The sequence below is a fragment of the Gavia stellata genome, chromosome 18, assembly GCF_030936135.1.
Source record: "Gavia stellata isolate bGavSte3 chromosome 18, bGavSte3.hap2, whole genome shotgun sequence".
Classification (NCBI taxonomy): Eukaryota; Metazoa; Chordata; class Aves; order Gaviiformes; family Gaviidae; genus Gavia; species Gavia stellata.
In genome coordinates this window covers 8,159,532-8,179,733 of record NC_082611.1, presented here as the reverse complement: position 1 = coordinate 8,179,733, position 20,202 = coordinate 8,159,532, and the positions used below count along the sequence as shown (strand labels likewise).

At 35.5% G+C, this 20,202-nt stretch overlaps 1 protein-coding gene across 3 annotated transcripts in view; it reads left to right on the top strand.

The window, feature by feature from the left end:
• The window catches only part of TRRAP (transformation/transcription domain associated protein), a 96,690-nt gene extending 80,373 nt beyond the window's left edge, over positions 1-16,317 (top strand). For all 3 annotated transcript variants that reach the window (XM_059826699.1, XM_059826698.1, XM_059826697.1), the window contains 6 exons: positions 6,889-7,114; positions 7,691-7,908; positions 9,716-9,900; positions 11,570-11,773; positions 12,749-12,943; positions 15,142-16,317. In XM_059826699.1, the coding sequence (XP_059682682.1) occupies positions 6,889-7,114; positions 7,691-7,908; positions 9,716-9,900; positions 11,570-11,773; positions 12,749-12,943; positions 15,142-15,426 (1,313 nt within the window). In that variant the 3' untranslated portion in view covers positions 15,427-16,317. The remainder of the gene's footprint in view (positions 1-6,888; positions 7,115-7,690; positions 7,909-9,715; positions 9,901-11,569; positions 11,774-12,748; positions 12,944-15,141) is intronic.
• Positions 16,318-20,202: the final 3,885 nt, after the last annotated feature.

The following is a 20,202-nucleotide window of genomic DNA, read 5'->3' as shown; positions in this document are numbered from 1 at the left end:
AAATTGAATCAATAACTTTAATCAGATCTAATTAAAAAGATACTTAAGGGAAGTAGCTTTTTTGCATCTTTCATTTTCTCTTTACCAGTGGAGTTACATGTTTGAGTATCTGATGTTGATTTAAAATTCTAAGAAAGGCTTGTGTACAGTAGAGTGTGGTTTTGATATATTTGGTGAAAAGCGTTAAGGCCATGCAGGTATATATGACAGAAGGTGATACTGATTGGCATCAGTGTTTTGGATTGCCAGGATTTTGAGTTTTGCATAAATGCCTATCTAAACTACATCAGCTTTTCCTTAAAGATAACTGTAGAATTAGATGAAAATGAATAGTTAAATATAGGTGGTTTTTGTTTTTTTTTAAACAGAAGAATTCAAACTTCTTAGTTATTCAAAGCTGGACAGATAGAATTTTTGTGAAGACCTGGGTTTTCTTCTTTTTCTGAATCTACTTTTCTCTTTACCCTAACTGGATTCTGACTTAGGTGATTCTGGCGTGAGTTAAAACTCTATCATCTTAGCTTTTATAATGAGTTTAAAACTACCCCCTTTCCACATCAAGCTGGTTCCTCTGCAGAAGTGAATCTTGCATTGAAAAGTTACTCTTTTTAGAATTCTAAGTTACATAAGATTGTCTTAACTTAAAATTATTTGAGGTCAACACAGCTACTGAGCATTTACAGAGTTTGACATGTAGACTTGCAGTGTTTTTTCAAGCATTTTACTGATAATGTTGTGAAAATAAGTGAACTGATGGGAATCTTGTGAAAGTAACTCAGTTGTAGATATGACCTATATATCCTGTGCACGCTATGTATTCATGATGTCCTTTTTGAGGCACAGCAATTGTGTGACAGGAGACAATTAAAGTCCTGAACCATATGATGAAATTTTTAATGGCTGAAGTGTACTAGGGAGGGAAATGCAAATAGAAGCATTTTGTGTGTCTTTGACGGAAGCTTACAGGGAAAAAAAAAATATTTAATACAAGTTTAGACTTGCTTTTCATTTTTAATAATGCAATAGTAGTCTAGTCAGTTTTTATTGCTATAAGTGTTGTTGATATGCTCAGTTTTTGTTGGTTTTGAGTTATTTTTTGTCTGTCATAACCTCTTAGTTTCTTTTCTTTGAGTGTTAGAGAGATCTCGGGTTTCAGAAGGCGTAAAGGAAGACTAAATATAACACCAGGCTCAAGTCTGCAAAATCTAAACTAATGTTTCAGCACATTTCTAGAGAAAAAAATATGAAAGTTTAATTACAGTTCAGTTAGGTTTTAGTTAAAATAAAAAATGGAGATGATTTTTAGGTTTTATATGCTGTTGTGTATTTTCTGCATGTCTTTATGATATATAAATGGCATTTAAGGTTTTCAGGTTTGCTATCTAATCATATAATTTATAAAGAATTATATGGAACAACATATAAAACAAAGAACAGCAACATAGGCCTGGGCATAAAAATCATGTAAAGTCATAAAATGCAAAGTGTTTCTTAGTAAACTTTGGTTTAATAATAAGTAATTACTTTCTGTAGTTTTTTGTTGAAGAGTTCATGTTTTATTTTTCAAGTATGGTTAAACATGAATGTCTACAGGATTAAAATAATTATTTTGCATAGTACTAGATTTGATTTTATTTTAATCTAATAAATTCAATGTTTTAATTCACAAATGAAGTGTGGGAAAACAGAAGAAATTAAACAGATCGATATACTTAGGCATTTTTGTAATTTAATTCATTATGCAGAAAATGAAAATAAGTTTTTTATTAATTTTACAATAACAGTAAAATGTACATAAATGAATAGGATTGTAATTACTGTACTAAAGATAGCAAAGGCTGTTCTAAAATTATGAGAAACCATTTGTAGGTCATGCCTACTTTTGTCACACTAGAACGTTCATGTTTGTTTGTTTTTCTGATTCTCAGTATCAGTTGCGTTTAGATGATGGACAGGTAATTACAGTGGTTGCCTTCCATTTCAAAAGTATCCAAGCTGAGGAGCTGTCTTGGAGTAAACTGTTTTCTTCAGTTATGTCCAGATTAATGTTGACAGCTATGTTTTATAGATACTTTCAACTATGTTTGGTTGCATACTATCTTCCACCAATGTCTGAGTTGCATCTTGATTCCTGTTTGGAGCCATTGGGGACTCTCACACCATTTCTTACATTCTAAATACTTTGTCTGCAGCCATCTGGACAGTTGGAACTCTGACATGTCATCTTTTTCCATCCTAACATTATATATTTTAGAAGCAAATTTTTCTTTGAATTTTTTTTTTCCTGGAACTTCAGATGCATAGTTCTTTGACCATCTGTTCTTTGTTCCTTCTCTCCTTTTCTGCTAAGCCTTTGACATCAAAGAACAGGCAAATGCTGAGAAATGCTCCCTTTGAGAGCTCTCTCAGCAGTAAAGCGAGGAGAAAAACTGCCTCAGTTGTTCTTTTGTGGGCAGATGATAGTTTAAAGTTTGGATCACGCTTCTTTCTGCAACGATCTCTCCACTGAAGCTGAATACGAATGGAAAATTCCAAAATATACCCTTAAAGGGCAAGATAATTTTCTTGAGAGTTTTAGCACACAGCACAATGAATTCTCTACTGCGAATGGAAACTCTGTAATCAGACGGAAGCTTCTAGAAGTCCTACTGTTTCTCTGAAGTGTGGGGAGAGAGCTCTGTAATTAATATTCAGCTTTTTAAAGGATTTTTTTTTTTTTTCTTTTCTGAAGAGTGAGCATAGCATCACTTGGGTAGCTCTTTCTTTACTTCTGTCCGGAGTTTTAGATAATAGGTTGTTATCCAGATCAAGAGATTGGAATTAGCATCATAATTGACCTTGGCCTGGTCTTTGCAGTCTTGGTTTTCTGGAGCTAGCTTCTAAACCAGAAGTCCTGCTTCATATTTCTGCTTACCTGTCACTGAGATTTTTCATGTTTGGTGCTTTCCAAAAGTTCCTGTGAGATGAAAAAGAACCTTTGGGAAAGTACAGAGTATATAAATGTCTGAATAATAACTTCAAAAGCAAGACAGCTCTTCTGTCTTGGAGAATGCTTGGATCTTCTTCAGTATCATATGTATAAAGTACTTGAACTGCTCTGCAAAGCTAAGCTTACATTTCAGTCTTAAGTGGCATCTTACAGGATGGGTGTCCTGGCTCTTTAGTTGAAGATCCTTGGGTCATGAACTTTAAGTGTAATCAGGGTTTGTCTGTGGTCAGAATAATCTTTAAAGTCTTGCAAATGAAAGACTGCTTGCTTGAAAAGCATTAATCCATCTGTTACTTTTAATTGATTAGAACTATTTTCTGCCAGTGTAGCAGAAAGGGGTTTTTTTAGTAGTTAAGTCTTAGTTTGGAGGTGTTTTCTTTGTTTTTTAATGCTATGTTAATGTTCTGTAGGTCCAGGGTTTTGGGGGGACAGGAGGTTTGGTACTCTAATTTTGCTAACTCAAGTGTATTCTTTTTTTGTGTTGCTTCATGAGAAGTGATGGTACAGCCCTCATTCAGAAAGTATGAAGCTTTATCTAGTTGTGTTAAGAACCATCAGGATTTTTTAGGTCTGTCTTGCTGGCAGGAAGATTGTGCCCCCTGTTTGTCCTTTCATTGAGATTGGCAAGAACTTGCCAATTGTGCTGGGTTGGATGGAATCAGGTAGCAATTTTTGAGGCATTCAAGACTTTGAATGAATGTGTGTGTTTGAAATATATATATCACACTGTAAAATCTTTAGCAGCATTGAGAACAGAGAGCAAGCTTCTTCAACTGCAGTCTGTATCAACGGTCTTCTGTGAATACCTCCATTAAAGATGAGGGGGCAAGCTTCCTACTTTGTTTAGGAGAAGATGGTGTAAGTAGCAAGGTATTTTATACCAGCATGTGTTAGCTTGAGAAAGATATTCTCCAGTAGCAAGTACTGAAAAAGTGGATTTGTTTGAAACAAAAATACTATTTATATATAGATTAAGATGTCTGCAAAGTAGAGAGACTTTGTACGGAAATAATGTCTGGTCTTGTATTTCCCTTTCTTCCAGCTGAAGTGATTTTTCTTTTCAGATGGGCTCTCTGTGACATGAGCAAAAAGACTAATTGAACTCTCCGTCTTTCCCATCTGCTGCTGGGAAACAAAACAACAACAAAAATCCTAAAATAGGCATTTCAACAAACTAGAGCTATTCTCGTGGTGAACTGAATGACTTTTTTTGTAAGGAATATAAATCGATGCATATTTTTACTACTTTAGTGATTCACATTAGCGCAAAAACTAGTTGCAATTTGGGGATAGTTTGCTGCACTTCAGGGATTCAGGAGATAAATGATTCAATAATTTTGTCACTTTCATGAAATGATTTACTCCCACTGCTCACTAGAGGGTAGGCTTGGGATTATAATAAGAGTGTTTTACACTGATACTGCAATAGATGCACTGCCCATACCAGGTAGAAAAAGAAAAGGGAATATTACAGAGTTATACTAATTTGTAACATCTATAAATATGAAACTGTATTTTTCATTATAGACTTTTTTCTTATGGAAGTAGGAAGGATTTTGTATGTGCTGGTTTTTTTTGCTCTGTTTTGGGCTAGTAGACTTAAGATTTTCACCAAAAGCTTTTAGCATACCTGTATATTGTGGATACTCAATGCAATATGTTGGGTTATGTGTTTTCTGATATTTTGTTTAAGTAACAATAACAAAATGAAAGGAATCCTAGGTTGCATTATTTTATTTGGTACTAGTATGCTGTACATGTAAAGCAGAGAACTTGGAGAACAAGAGTGTATGTATAGAATTATATGAACTCTTCTGGCTAAAAGAACAGATGTTCTAACCTTGTTTGTAGGAGTAAGTCTTGTGGATAATCAGAGTTTTCAGTGGTTTTAATTGTGGTTGAGAAAAGCTTTCATATGCAGTAAGTAATAGCTGTGTATTTAATAGTGCGCGTGTATTTAATTCACTGTTAGCATACTTGCGTATAGATGCTTGTAGCATATTTATGTCGTCAAATTAATTTTCCCTCTGAGCAGCACTCATGATTGTTTTGTTTTGGGTGTTGTTTTGTGTCAACTTAAGAAAATATTGTGTGTATGTAACATACTGAAACATAGATTCTGCAATAAGATTCAAACTCATTTTTGAGACTGTGTTAATTTTCTGTTGTATTGAACCATAAAGAAGATTCTGTTCTGCTTTAGCTGTAAATCTCAGAAATACTGAATTTGCATTCACCGTTTCTTTCTTACCGTTGCTTTTTCACTTGTAACATGTTGAACTTAATAGAGTCTAAAAGATGCCATTTTATAGAAATGATTTTTAAAAATTCAAGTCTGTTTAGTTAACTTGCACAATTTGGGATGCCATAACTGATGAGGTTTACAGAGAGAGCAGTTTATCTTCTTACCTGATTCTGTTTAATCTCTCATTGTTGTGGTACTGAAGTGCTGAACCATAATTTCATCTGTGTATGTGGCTTATTCATTTTCTCTCTTTTGGGAAATTCAAACACATTCGTTTGTTTGTTTGCTGTGTTCTGAAACTGTAGTGAAAGCAGTGTTGAGAAGGTGGCATTGGTGTTGGCCCAGAAAATGGTTGATAGTTGCAGTGATTTCTGTTACAGAATTATCTGCACAGTGTATTGAAGACCATGTATTGACCTTGAGAAAGTTCTTACTTCACTTGTATGTGGGCTAGAGGAGATGTAGTTCCATACTGCAGTACTGTTGTGTTGCAAAGCAAAGAGCAGGCTGTTTGCATAATATTGTCATTTTTGCTTAGGCTGTCATATCTGTTCTTCCTGTGGTAGCATGCAATTGTTATCTAAGCCAGGAAAGAATAAAGAAATTTCTTGTAGCTCAGAATAGGAGACTAATAGTAATAGCAATTTTACTACTTGTCCTGCAGTTGCTCATAGGTTCTACACTGTATCCTCAGTTGAGGCTTTTTCATCCCTTTTAAAAGTAAAAAACCACCACTGATTTTAAATAAATAAATAAATTCTAATGAAACAGGCAGAAAACTGTAGTGCTAGACTGTAAAATAAGCTTACTTTGCCTCTTTCACTAAATGGTCTAATCTAATCGATTGGTATATTACTGCTTTCTTTCCATGCAGTCTGCCTGGTTGCAGTATATAGACAGTTAAATACAGTAATAGTACTTAAAATTTTCGCAGTATGTTTTTCTAATGTTTGCATGACTATAAAACAGGAAAATCTTGGGAAGTTTGTTATTTACTAAATAATAGAGAATATTTTAGAGCTGTGTACAGAAAAGAGGTGGCAGATTCTGACAGGTTTAAGTTCTATATAATTTTAGGACTTTACTAAAAGATTTTCTATAGAGGTGAAATATTCAACAGAGCCTGTCTTTAAAAGGCAGCACAACTCTATGCGTGTGTTCAGTTTGCACTATTGAATTGTATGATTTGTTCTCCTCCAGCATCTACTGTTGCAGTGGTATTGCTATTGTGTGATCTTATACCAATTATGCTCTGACTCTTCCGTAATGATTCTTGTGTCTCTTCTCTGTTTGTCTGAACCTGCTAGTTTTCCTTTGTGTTTAGGGTTCATGGGTAGCCATGTTTCTCTGCTGGACTTGCTTGGTGTAGTATGCTTTCCTTTTTTTTTTTTTTTTTGTGCGAGTTGCTGATTGTAGTAGCTTTCCATTTTACTGCAGTATTTGCGACCAGTGTGATGCTTTTCTACATAACTCATGTGTGCTGTATGTGGGACTCCTTAAAGTATTTTTCTTGAGGTCATGTGGCTGAAAGAACATCTTTGAAAATACGAACTTCAGACACGTGATAGTTAAATACCCCATATATATATATATACACACACCCACACCCCCACACACCCCCTCAGCATTTCAAATTCTATATTTTTTCTTTTAGACTTTGACTTCAGTGTGCCAGGGTCAATGAAACTTCACAATCTTATCTCTAAACTGAAGAAATGGATCAAAATTCTGGAGGCAAAAACTAAACAGCTTCCGAAATTCTTCCTCATAGAGGAAAAGTGCCGCTTTCTAAGTAATTTTTCAGCTCAAACTGCAGAAGTAGAGATACCCGGAGAATTCCTTATGCCAAAACCAACGCATTACTACATCAAGATAGCAAGGTAACCTAAAAATACCTTTTGGTATTTGTAATTCTGAAAACACAGAAGGAAAAAAACCACATTTGTCCACTCTGCAAAAGTAGATGTCGTGTACATTTCATGTATTTAAATTACATCTATAGAGTCATACTTTGGTATAACATCTTTACTTTTTTTATTTTATCCTCCTTTGGTAATTTTACATTGCCTCACTAAGCAACTGTACTGTTATATGAAGAATATATTTGGTTTTCTTCTATGTTGATATAAGTTGAGATTAGTTCATCTCCAGTAGTTAATACAGGTACTATTCTTCAAAATAGTGATAAAGGTCTGATCTAATGATTAATTTTGCACAAGAACTTTGTTTTCTTAAAAACAAACAAACAGAAGAGCTTTTTGACTACAAAATAGAAACCATGAGCTAGCTGGATAATAGAATTGTACCTTGTAATACAGTTGCACTGCCTGTGGTGTGGGGGGTTTTTTGTTTGTGGGGGGTTTTTGGTTTGGTGGTTTTTTTTCCCCTCTTAACATCAGGATTTACTATCAGAGGACATTAGCTCAGGTGCTTTAATATCCCTTTCTTCCTGATAGGTTTATGCCCAGAGTGGAGATAGTTCAGAAACACAACACTGCAGCTAGAAGACTCTATATCCGCGGCCATAATGGGAAGATTTACCCATATCTGGTGATGAATGATGCTTGTTTGACAGAGTCTCGTAGAGAAGAGCGGGTATTACAACTTCTTCGCCTTTTGAACCCCTGCTTAGAGAAAAGGAAGGAAACCACAAAAAGACATTTGTTTTTTACAGGTACTGAAAAGAGACGTTTTATATAATTTTTAAATATATGTTATACTCAAAGATTATAATTGCTGAAGTTTTGACAGCTACTAATCCCTGATAGTGAAGTTTTTGAATATTCAGAAGGTAAATTCACGTCTGTCTAGGTGGTTAGTCTTTTCTGGCATTGTAGTGCCTCTCTGAAGAAGTAAAGTTGATTGCATGTGATCTAGGGTGTTTTCAGGAGAGCTTACGCACATCATTTATGGTATAAAGTTCAGTTGTGAATAATATATATAAGTCAGAGGCATGCCCATTGGATTTGTTGCTATGGAAATGGATACATGTACTTCAGAAAAAGCATTTAGAGACAATTGGGGAAGGACAGAACAAAACTTTTTCTCCCCAAGTTGCAATATATGAATGTTGAATGTCTTTTACCTCTTCCACATAACACAGAAAAAGAAAGATTTTTTTTTTTTTTCTGTAGAACTTTGAATTTGATATATAGTTAGATATATAGTAGCTGTGTAGCTACTTCATATTAATGTATAAATACTTTTCATTTCAGAAAGTCAATGAATCAGTTACTAACTTCCTATAAATGAGTTCTGTACACTGCATTAGTCACTTCTGATGATCCTTGGTGAGCAGGAAATAGATTATGGATAAGGAAACTTTAATCAAAGACACTAAGACAAAGCTGCTACTTTGCTGTTGTCCTTTTAAAAAGTGCTGAGATCTGATTTTAAAAAAGTGTGGTTTTATCAGTCCTCCTTTTTGGGTTAATAGTATCTATTGACATAAAGTTGCTTTCATGAGCTTAGGTGGCCAGATAATGCACTTACAGAGCTCACAATGCATATTTGAGTTCTAATTTTAAAAAGACCAAAATGTACAAGCCAAAGGATATGTTATAACAAAAGGTGAATAAAGTATATACATATGCGAAGACAATTTTCATCACCCTGAGGCCAAAATAACAGAAATGCAGTAGATAAAGCCTTGAAAGACATGATAAACAAGGCCCCTGATACAGAAATATATCCTTTATTTAACATGATTAGTAAAGTAACATGTTTTCCTTCAAAGAGCTGTTTTTAAACTATAGAGGTTTTGGAAATAATTCTGTACCTTGTGGTTTGATAGTATTTGAAAGAACCTAAAGAACATTGATTTGTCTGCTGCCAGAGGATAATGGAAGCAGACCAGAAGAAATAGCTCATTAACACCCCTCCTGCAGAATGCATTTTCTTTAAGATTGAAGAAATTACATCAAACAATTTTAAATGCATTAAACAACTTTTCCCCATATTTCTGAGGTTCATTATTATAGCTGCTGAGGGAAATGATGAGAGAACAGTTTTGTTGGTAACTGGAGGTTGCTGTCAAACAGTACAAGCTGGGAAAAGCTAGCTATGGAAGAGGCCTTCTCTGTCTTGATGTAGACGGGGATGCACATAAGACTCAGTAGGATGATAGATCTGTTGAGCACCATGGAAGTGCAAATACGTTTTTTGCAAATTTACTGCTCATCAAGGAAAAGCTCAGTCAGTGGCTTAAGTTTTCTTATTATTGAATATTTTGCTGTGTCTTCCCTACGTTATTTTCAAATACTGTCATTTAAACATCTATTCCTCAGCTATGTTCAGTATGTGTAGTAATAGTTTTATCTTGATACACTTGAGCTGATTATCACAGTCATGTTTTAAGGGCTGATACTTGCATGCTAATTCCTCTGTTAGTATTTGGGTTATGGATTAACTGTTCTGTTTTGTTTTGCTCTCTCTGTCCCCCCTGCCCCCATCCTCTCTCACCCTTCTCAAATTACTCCTAGTCCCCCGTGTTGTAGCAGTTTCTCCACAGATGCGTTTGGTTGAAGACAATCCCTCTTCTCTTTCCCTGGTGGAGATCTATAAGCAACGCTGTGCCAAGAAAGGCATTGAGCATGACAACCCTATTTCTCGTTACTATGACAGACTGGCAACGGTCCAAGCACGGGGGACTCAAGCTAGCCATCAGGTATTAAAGATATAATGAATTTTAATCAAGGGCTTTTCTTGAGGACTCTACTATACTGCGTCCAAACACGGCCCTCCCGCCCAGGCCCCGACTCTTCATCTCTCATTAGATGTGAGACAGATATATTTTGCGGAGGTGGTGTTTTGATTTTTTGGGGCTTCATTTTGGTTTTGCTTAATGTATTCTTGGGAATTCTTGTGTCTCTCTGGTATTTTAAATTATCTTGGAAAGCTTCAAAAACGCTGTATTTGTTTTACTGTAGGATGTTTTGGGTAACTGCAACTGAAAACAGACAAGGCGTTGATTTCTCTTTGGCCCTTTCGTACAGTGCTTTGAAAATAATTAATTGATAACATGGGAAACAGCATTCCTAATTTACATAAGCAGTTACAGCGCGGTATGTGATGCAGGCTTCTCCATGTTCTTCTAATGCATCTCCTAAAATTGCCAGTAGATTAATTTCATCTAAGTCAAATAGAAACAGTTGAGTAATCTCATTCTAATAAATGATAGTACTCAGAAAGAACAAAGCTCCCTCTCTCTGTAACCTCCATCAAAAATCCAACTGTGATAAATAAGGTTATTTTATGTGTGTATTTTTTTTAATCTTAAGGTTAATGCAAATTCTTGCATAAAATGCCAGTCCCATTTCAAATATAGCTATTAGAAAATCCAGTGTACATGTATCACAGACATAATTTAGAGAAACTTCTTTTCAGGCTTGCGTTTTTACAAAATAAAATGAAGTGTTATGTAATATCTGTTTCTATTTTGAGAATTTTTCCTTCAGGTTATGAAACTCTTTAACAGCCATTTAATTGAAGTCAGTATGACTTTCATGCTTTCTGGTGTCATAGAAGAGATCCTAACTTTTTTTCTTTTTCTAATTAATTAGGCTAGTATATGCTACAGTAATTAAATATTTTGGTAGATTGCAAATGTTTACATTTAGGGAAAAAACTGTTGCACAGTGTTCATTTACAGAAACAGTTGAATACAGCTCTCAGCTTTTATCTTTTTATATTTTTGACGTAATTTTGCTCATGTAATGTAATAATACATGTTACAAACTACCTTACCCAGTGTCTTTCCCTATCTTGTGTAATAAAAATCCTTTACCTTTTATCCTGTATATGAAGAAACCATGCAGAGAGCCATCTTTATGTTGCATGCTTTGTAGGTTTCATGTGTAGTTTCAAATCTTGCACTGAAGCTAGAAAATAGTGAAGTATGTTCCATTAGTTTCTGTTAGTTTCCCATAAGGAGGAGTAGCATCATGAGTTGAATGTCTCTTTAGCTGACTTCTGATTTTCTTGAAAGTCTTGAGTAGAAGATACTTCAAATATGGCTATGTAAATTTCAGTCTCAGGTATTCTGACGTGGCTGTTTGCAGTTCTCATGCTTATATGGTTTTATTAAAAATTTAGTCTTTTCAGATAAAGAATATTTTCTAGCTGTGCAGAGGATGGGCTAACAAAATGTTGTGTGTTTTGACAAAGAAGTCAGGAAACAGTGTTGGATTGAAAGCATTCAAGTTCAGGATGTTTTTCCTAAAATGGGATACAGCAGTTGAGAGAAGAATGTTGGTGTTTGCTTTTGGCATATTTGTCTTGTTGCTAAGAAGTGTATTAAAAAACTATCTCTTTCAACTAATGTTTTTCATATGTAGGTTCTCAGAGATATACTTAAAGAAGTACAGAGTAACATGGTGCCGCGCAGTATGCTTAAGGAGTGGGCTTTACATACATTCCCCAATGCTACGGATTACTGGACTTTTCGAAAGATGTTCACTATTCAGTTAGCCCTAATTGGCTTTGCAGAATTCATCTTTCATTTAAACAGACTCAACCCTGAAATGCTGCAGATTGCCCAGGTATGCTTTAGTTTGTTCTAGATGCATGTGGTTGTCTTTGATCAAATGGAAATTTGGACTATACTTTTGAAATGAGTCAAAGTGGTAATTCGACATATAATTAACAGTGCATTTCAGTAGGCTTTTCATTTATAAGTGATTGCACATCATGTAGGTAGTAATTTAAACTGCAGTCCCTGCGGACATCAACTCTACCTTCTGTGGTGAGAATTTAGAACTTTGTAAAATCGTTCTTAGATACTGGAACTGTTCATGTAAATGACTGATAAGTCTCTCTTTTTAGTCCTCCTTCAAATATATTGCTTTGAATATATCTCTGTGTCAGAGATTTAAAAAACCCAATAATTAGTGTTTCATTTTCTTAAAGAGGAATACCCTTTTTCAAATACTGTTATCTTTTCAGCATTGCCATCATGTCAAGCTACAACTCCTATTAATAGTGATTTTTCTGTTTTAACCCAACATTTAAAATGAGGCTTGCCACCTTAGTAGGGCAAAGGTGGTATATATTAAAGTCTTAATGCCCTTTTAATGCATGGAAGGCTATACTCTGTATACCAATTAAGATTCTTTAATCCCTCTAGATAAGCGTTCACATGCTTACTCAGAGTGAACAATGCATAGAGAATGCTTACCCAGAGCTGGGATATATAGAGAACAGAGATCTGTCTATCTGCATGACTCCTTGTAGACCATGCTACAGAATAATCTATTCCTTAAGTTTGATATTACAATAATGTATATTTAGTGAGGGGTTTTGGACACACGTTTTGAGGGAAATACATACCTGACTTTGTGCATGCCTTTAATTTTAACTTTTTTTCTCAAAAACTGTTTGGCTGAAAGAGTGAAAAGCTGTTGGAGTATTATTTGTACTCTTAGTATTAACAGTAAACAAACATCCAACTTATTTTGGTTTCATTAATGAAAAACTGTTCCTGTAATTACTTTTGTGCATCTTGCTTTTAAATCTAGGATACTGGCAAGCTAAATGTAGCTTACTTTCGCTTTGACATTAACGATGCTACTGGAGATTTGGATGCCAATCGTCCAGTTCCATTCCGGCTTACACCAAACATTTCTGAATTTCTCACCACCATTGGGGTGTCTGGTCCACTGACTGCATCTATGATTGCAGTAGCTCGCTGCTTTGCACAGCCGAACTTCAAGGTTTGTATACCTTTTGAAAGGTTGTTTGCAGGCATGTTGTATTTGGCAATTTATAAACTAAACAGCACTTTCTTGGTTAAGGTAAAAACTGAATCGTCTGCAATTGTTTTTAAATCTTACCCTAAGGTCATTACACAGGCCAGCTAAAATGTTTGCAATTTGCCTTTTTGGAAAGACTAGGAGGAAGATAGGTGTAATTCTACTCTTAATTTAATTTTTTGTCCAAACATGTTAATCCAGGCTGATTGTTTCAGTGGTCTAGCCTCATAAATCCTTACAAATTCTGGCAGTGGTAAATAGTAAAATGACAAATGCAACATCATTTAAAATCTTCATAATAATCTGTGAATAGAAATGTGTCTTGGCCCTTTGTTAGTGAAATAGAATGCTAAAGATATACTGTTACTTTGATGGATTCTAGCTCATAGCAGGGTGTAGTTTTCTAAAGAAATTGTCTAACTTCCTTTTAAATTCTAATGCTTTCCAAAAATGAGGCATCTTGCACTTAGGCAAGCAATTTGGACCAGAAAGACATTGCACAGAACGTACTGTAGCTATGGTGTGAGCTAGTTACTTTTTAAAAGATAGAAAATGTCCTACTGTGATTTTTTTCTTTATCTGTAATACAGAAAGCTGTGTTAGAATATTTTTTAATAATTCATCATCTTAGCTTACAAAGCCATGTCCGTACGTGCAAATGAATTTGCAGACATAGCCTGTAATTTCAACATCTTAATGATGCATGCCCAACTAGACTTGCCACATCGATTTGGTGTGGCCCACCTCGAGTACTCGCAGTTTTGGGTGCCTCAATATTAAGACGGGCATCAGACTATTAGAGTGTGTCCAGAGGAGGATGACCAAGATGGTGAAAGGTCTCAAGGGTAAGACTTATGCAGAGTGGCTGAGGTCACTTGGGTTGTTCAGCTTGGAGAGGAGAAGGCTGAGGGGTGACCTCATCGCAGTTCACAACTTCCTGGCGGAGGGGGAGGTGCTGATCTCCTCTCTTTGGTGACCAGTGATAGGACACGAGGAAGGGGAATTAAGCTGTGTCAGGGGAGGTTCAGATTGGATGTTAGGAAAAGGTTCTTCACCGAGGGAGTGGTCGGTCACTGGAATAGGCTCCCCACGGAAGTGGTCACGGCACTGAGCCTGTCAGAGTTCAAGGAGCATCTGGACGACACTCTTGGTCATATGGTTTAGTTTTAGGTAGTCCTGTGAGGAGCAGGGAGTTGGACTCAGTGATCCTTATGGGTCCCTTCCAACTTGAGATACTCTGTGATTTCTTGAAGATCAAAGCACAGGTACCCATTTATTCTTTTTTGGAGCGATGGGTGCCCAGCTCAGTTCAGGCATGTGGTGATTATTGCTTTAGATTATATGTTTTTTGGACTTAAGAGGAATGCTTTTAATATTTTCTGCATTTATCTTTTTTACAAATGTCCATAAAATATATTTAATATGTGTTTCTGTATGTTGGCCTAATACCTATATGTGTTATAAAATGTTTTATTTGTTATATGCAAACAGTGAATTTTCAGACTGGATACCTAAAAGTTTGTTTTAGAAGCTCAAGACTGTTGGAGTTGACAGATTAATGTTAGTAACTCAACTCAGCCATGAGAAAAAATAGGAAACTATTTGTTGCACGCATTTCTTTTTCATCCAAGGATAGAACTGTCCTATATATACATATGTATATACGTATATACATTATATACGCATGTATGTATGTTGCAGTCAGTGTTCTTTCCCTGTTTGGCAGAGAACAGTATTCCCTGAGAGCATAAGCATTGTGCAAAAAACCCCCAGCTTTGCAAAGCACTCTTAATCTCTGCACAAGACGTCTGTTCATGTGTGTGGGAAAAGTAATGTATTTAGTGGAGTCATTTAAAAATAGAATGTACATTACTGTATTTGTGTATGAATATCTTAATATATGTTATAGTTTATGTGATTTTTCATTTCTGTAGGAGTCATTGTGTTGTGTTTTCATAATGAAAGCTTTTTATGAAAAGAAACATCTTGAGAAGAAATAGTAGAGACAGTTGGAAGCCACACTCATCTTGAAAAGACTGAGATTCCAATACAGGACCAAAAGCATCAAAATGCCGTTGACTAAAATCTAGTTACAATTCTATAATCCCTGATGGTTCTTTGGATTAAATATAATAGTCTGATTTTTCTTCTTCATATAGGTTGATGGCATCCTAAAAACCGTGCTACGGGATGAAATAATTGCATGGCACAAAAAAACACAAGAGGATACTTCCTCTCCACTCTCAGCAGCTGGGCAACCTGAAAATATGGACAGCCAGCAGCTGGTTTCACTAGTTCAAAAAGCTGTTACTGCTATCATGACTCGACTTCATAATCTTGCTCAGTTTGAAGGAGGAGAAAGCAAAGTCAACACTCTGGTAGCAGCTGCAAATAGCTTGGATAATCTCTGTCGTATGGATCCTGCCTGGCACCCCTGGCTGTAACTTGAAATTTTCAATAGCTTTTTTTGCTGCTGTTTGTGGTGTGAGCCATATATTGTGTTAAGAAAATGTGAAAAAAGCTTTCCAGACCATGACTTACCTGTCACACTGCATTTTGTCAGTCTTCATTTTAATAGTGTTTGTTATCGTATTATGACAATTTTAGTGTTTTTAATTTCACGAGGAGACATTTCCTCCTGTTTAGGAAAGGTTGTTTAATATGCAACAACAGCTTTCACAAATAGCTTAAAATGAAGAGAGGAAACTTAAATAATGTACAGAAAAATCTTATTTTATGATGAGGACTGTAAAACTATCACTGTTAGATTTAGGGTCTGCCATTCCTAATAATCTGCAGTATATAAATTTTTTTATACAATAGTAATTATTAAAAATAAAAAAGACAGTATTCCCAGTTACTGAATTTTACTTTGTGAATTATACTGTCCCTTCATTATGCCAAATTGAAGGCACAAATAAATACTCTTTAAGTTTCATTCAAATTTACATGAGCAAAGTTGGTTTGTACAGAGAATTTTGTACCAAATGTATAGAGGTGACTTTTTGTTAGGCACTGAGAAAGTGATGATCAAATTGTGCTAGCTTTTCTTGGAGCACAAGCTATGTACAGTAAAAGTGTAAACCATTTAGAGTATTTGGTTTAGTTGTTGACAGTGTTTGGGGGGGAAGTTTATAAAAAGGATGGAAAAAGTCATCCTTTGATACATGTATTTGGCTGTAATAGATAAAAAAAGTAAAATCTTATAAAGTTCTCTCTTTTTTATGTTTAGAATTACAATAGCTTCTTTAGAATGGATCTGTTTCTTTGTAATTTAAGAAAAGATCAGTTTAATGTTTCACTTGTCTTTCTGTTGTGTTAGCGTTTTTATAAAACTTGGGTGTTGAGAATGTTAAATTTGTATAGAGTGATTTTTTCAAAATAAATATTTTGTAAAACTCTCTATGGTATTCATTCCTATTTAGTCCATAGTATAATATTAAAAATATTCTAAATAAAAAGACCTAAAAGCAGATGTAATCCTTAATAAATGAAAACAGCTTCTGTGTTAAAGGGTGATGACTGTATTAATGAGATGTGGATGTGATGTTCTTATGTATGGTGTTGAATTTGTTTACAGAAGAGCTGCAAATAGGAAGTATGTATATGACAAAAATTCCTCCCTAGCCAGTCAATGTGTTAACCATCTTTAAACAGAATAGTCTATTTTCTGTCTACAAGAAATTCAGCTTTTAAGTAATTGTTCAGAGGTCAAGATTATCTCTGCAGATGAACTCTGTTTGGGGATTTCTGCTATTCCCACAGAAACAAAGATGATCTTGCTTGCTGCCGCAAAGGATGGGTTGGTCTGTCTGTCTCTTTTTTAATAAGCAGTCAACAGGTGGTTTAGAGATTTCAGAATAATGTGAGAGGCATAATTGAAGTTAATCACCACCATTCAGTAGTGTACTGTCTGAGACAAGGGGAATTTCAAGAAGCCAATCTGATGATTTTTCCTGGGTGGGTGAGCTCACCTGCAAGTTAACAGATGAACATCTAACTCACTGGTTACGAGCACATCAAGGCTTGCGGTAGGTATGGCTGTAGTCAAGCCATTATTTAAAAACAAAGCAACATGTGCTTTCCATAGGTCTCTTACAAAGTTCCAAAAAGACCTGCTCCTTTCATCTTTGCAGCCATTAGCAGAACCAGTCAATTGATGTGAACCTGAGCGTCAGCGTTATGCAGGGGTACATGTCTGTCTCTACTGTTCATCTTATACAACAGTTCTGCTAACACCGTAAGCAGCACTGAACCTGGTGCGGAGAGAAGTGAGGCTGATGGACAGAAAGTGCTATGTATGTATGTATAAGTGTATATATAAATACACACAGAGAAAGAGTTTGCATCCATGACTGTAACTTGAACTCAAAATTGTTAAGTTGATGAATTTAAACCCATTTGAAGGCTAGGTGTTAAATAGGTTTTTACTGTATATTTGGCTGGGAGGCATCACTTTGTTCATATCAGACGGACCTCAGGTATCAGTTATTTGCTCAGTCTTCGTTACCTTTCAGGTGGGATATTGCAGTGTTGTACTGGGCATGAAGCCTTTGGTGGTTAGTACAGAATATTTTGCCCTATGTTAGTTATGCATAACTTACAGTATGTGCCAATTAAACAGTATATAGGATAAAGTATAGTTTTTCTAGGCAAATTAACAAATTTGCACCTGTTCTTTACTTTTTGACTAGTTACAAGCTCATCTAGTATTAGAAATGAAGATAACTTGCACTCCAATTTAAATGCATTTTTTTTCCCTTGGTATATAACTATAATATAGCAGGAAAAATAAAACGCAATTCTGAAAATGGAAATTAAGATAATATTGACTTGTAAATGAAAAGGAAAGCTTTACCCTTAGCTCTCATAAAGGAAAGTAAATGTGCAGTAATGAATTTATGGAAAAATGTCATATTTTTAGAGAAAAAGCCTGGGAAATAATGTTCCGTTTTTGTTGAAAAATACAATGCAGTATTAAGGAACAGTGATAAATTTAGCTTATTCTGTGTGGGAGTTGTAATAATCTAATCCTAGAAGTTTTGGAATAAAAAGCGAATTGGAAATACTTGTTTGCTAGCTTAAACTGCAACTGCAGTAATGCATTATATGTTTCTCTGAAATTATTTCACATAGAGGATTTCCCATGCAAGTTTCTTTTAAATTCTTTCCTAGGCGAGATGGACCAGCGTTTTCCCAGCTGAATCACTACTGCCTTTCCCATTAGTTGGTTTGAGGACCTTAGCAAGAGCAAAGGGACTAATCAAGCAAGTCATGGCTTTCCTAGGTGTCTGCCTACTTCTTCCCTGGGTCCAGAAAAGTCAATGGCAGATAAGGTCCAGCAGAAACAGATGGTAAGCGTTCAGCCCTCAAAAGTTTAAAAAAGAATGGTAGCCAACTGGTTGACCCTGAACCATAGCCACATGATGACAGGTAAGGCAGGTCAGTTTGTGGACTTGAGAGGCAGGCATTTAGATCGAGGGGATCAAGCCTTTCTGCTTAACATAGTTCTTACGTGGATCAAAGGATTTGCTGTGGGATTTGGCTGCGAGGAAGAGTTTATTACTTCTCACCAGATACTTTTTGTTCTAGATTATGGTTCTGTTTCCTTGTATGATCAATAAAGCATGGCCCCTTTATTCCCACACTTGGTTTGTGTGCTTGTTATGTATCGAAGAGAGGATGATAGATGGAGTCATGCTGTATGCCAGTATATACAAGTGGAAGCTCAAATACATGAGTGGTAAGGATTATATAAGGATTTGGAAAACAAATGTACCTTTTTTTGTCAAAGACTTGCTTATGAAAATCATGTTAGTGAGAAAAATGTGAACTTTCTTCTTGTAACACTTCCTGCATGTGTCACAACATACTTTATATGCAATCATTCACAACTAAGCTTAGTGCTTTCATGACTTGAAGGGAATTGTTGGCTTCCTTTTATTGAAGATTGTAACATTTGTAGCTGTGAAGTATGGCACGTGCTGCATCAGAGGAGTTACAGTATTTTTTCCTTAATCATTTACATGTCTTAGATATGTCTGACTTTGAGAGATGACAGCATTTCCTGAAAGGAAATCATCGGATAATTCAGCCACTTTTCTGTTTGTGATAGAAATCATAATGAAAAAATGAGAATATAAGTTAAAAGAGACAAACTTTGTTGTTTTTAGATTTATGACACCTCTCTTGTTTATTCAAATATACTCCTAAAAGAAAACTGGGGGTGTGAGGGAGCAGTGCTAATAGGGAAAAGAGAGTTATTTTAATGAGGTCCCTAATGGTGTTAATGTGCAGATGTTAATACTTGGTTCTCTTCTTTCATGAGTATATGCTATGGATTTACCTTATTTTGTGAGAAGGCTTACACAGTCTTAACCCAGAGTTTTACCACTGGCTCCAAGGAGGTAAATCCTGAAAGCTTTTAGTTATACATGAGCATTCTTCAGAGTCTGGAGGAAGTCTTCTGACATATCTTGTATGATCAGCAACCATCCATTAGCAGGTAAGTGGTTTGACATAGTACACTATATGAAGTTCCTGATTAACTTCAAGAACACGTGGGATGTATCTTAGCTGCAGTTAATTTTTTATGATTATAGATAAGGGTTCCCTCTGTCTCATTTGTTCAGATATTTGCTCAATATGCATCTTGCTGAGCAGATACTTGAAAGTGAAATACATTAATTGTCAATTCACTCTAAGTGTTCCCTTTAAGGTTTCTTCCCTCAGATTAGGTATTACACAAAAAAAGCCCATGTTATTACTCCGTAAAATCAAACACTTGAGAATAAAGAGAGAGAGAATGTAAAACTGTCTCTGAAACTGTGTGCATGGGCATTATGCCGTTCTTAAAATTCCTCCTGTTGTGTTTTTGTTTTTTTTCCTCTGTAGAGTCCTGGACAGATTTGGCTGGGTCTTCATGAGGGTAGCTAGTGACCTGTCCTTGACACTAAAGTTGTGCCAGCCATATTTTAAGTCTGTATGAAATGCATAGAGATATACATGTTGGTAGACTTTCGCACACATACTTGTGTTGGTGTGAAGTGGGCTTTATGGTAGGTCGCTCGAGTGACAGAAATATTAGTACCTAAGAAGCAGATTTGGCCTGAAAAACTAGACAAAAACATGAGCTGGAGATTTTGCATGGAGAATAAATAGTTGTCAGGTTTCTGAAATTATACTGTATTATTTCAGTCTCCTGATTTTTATAATCATGT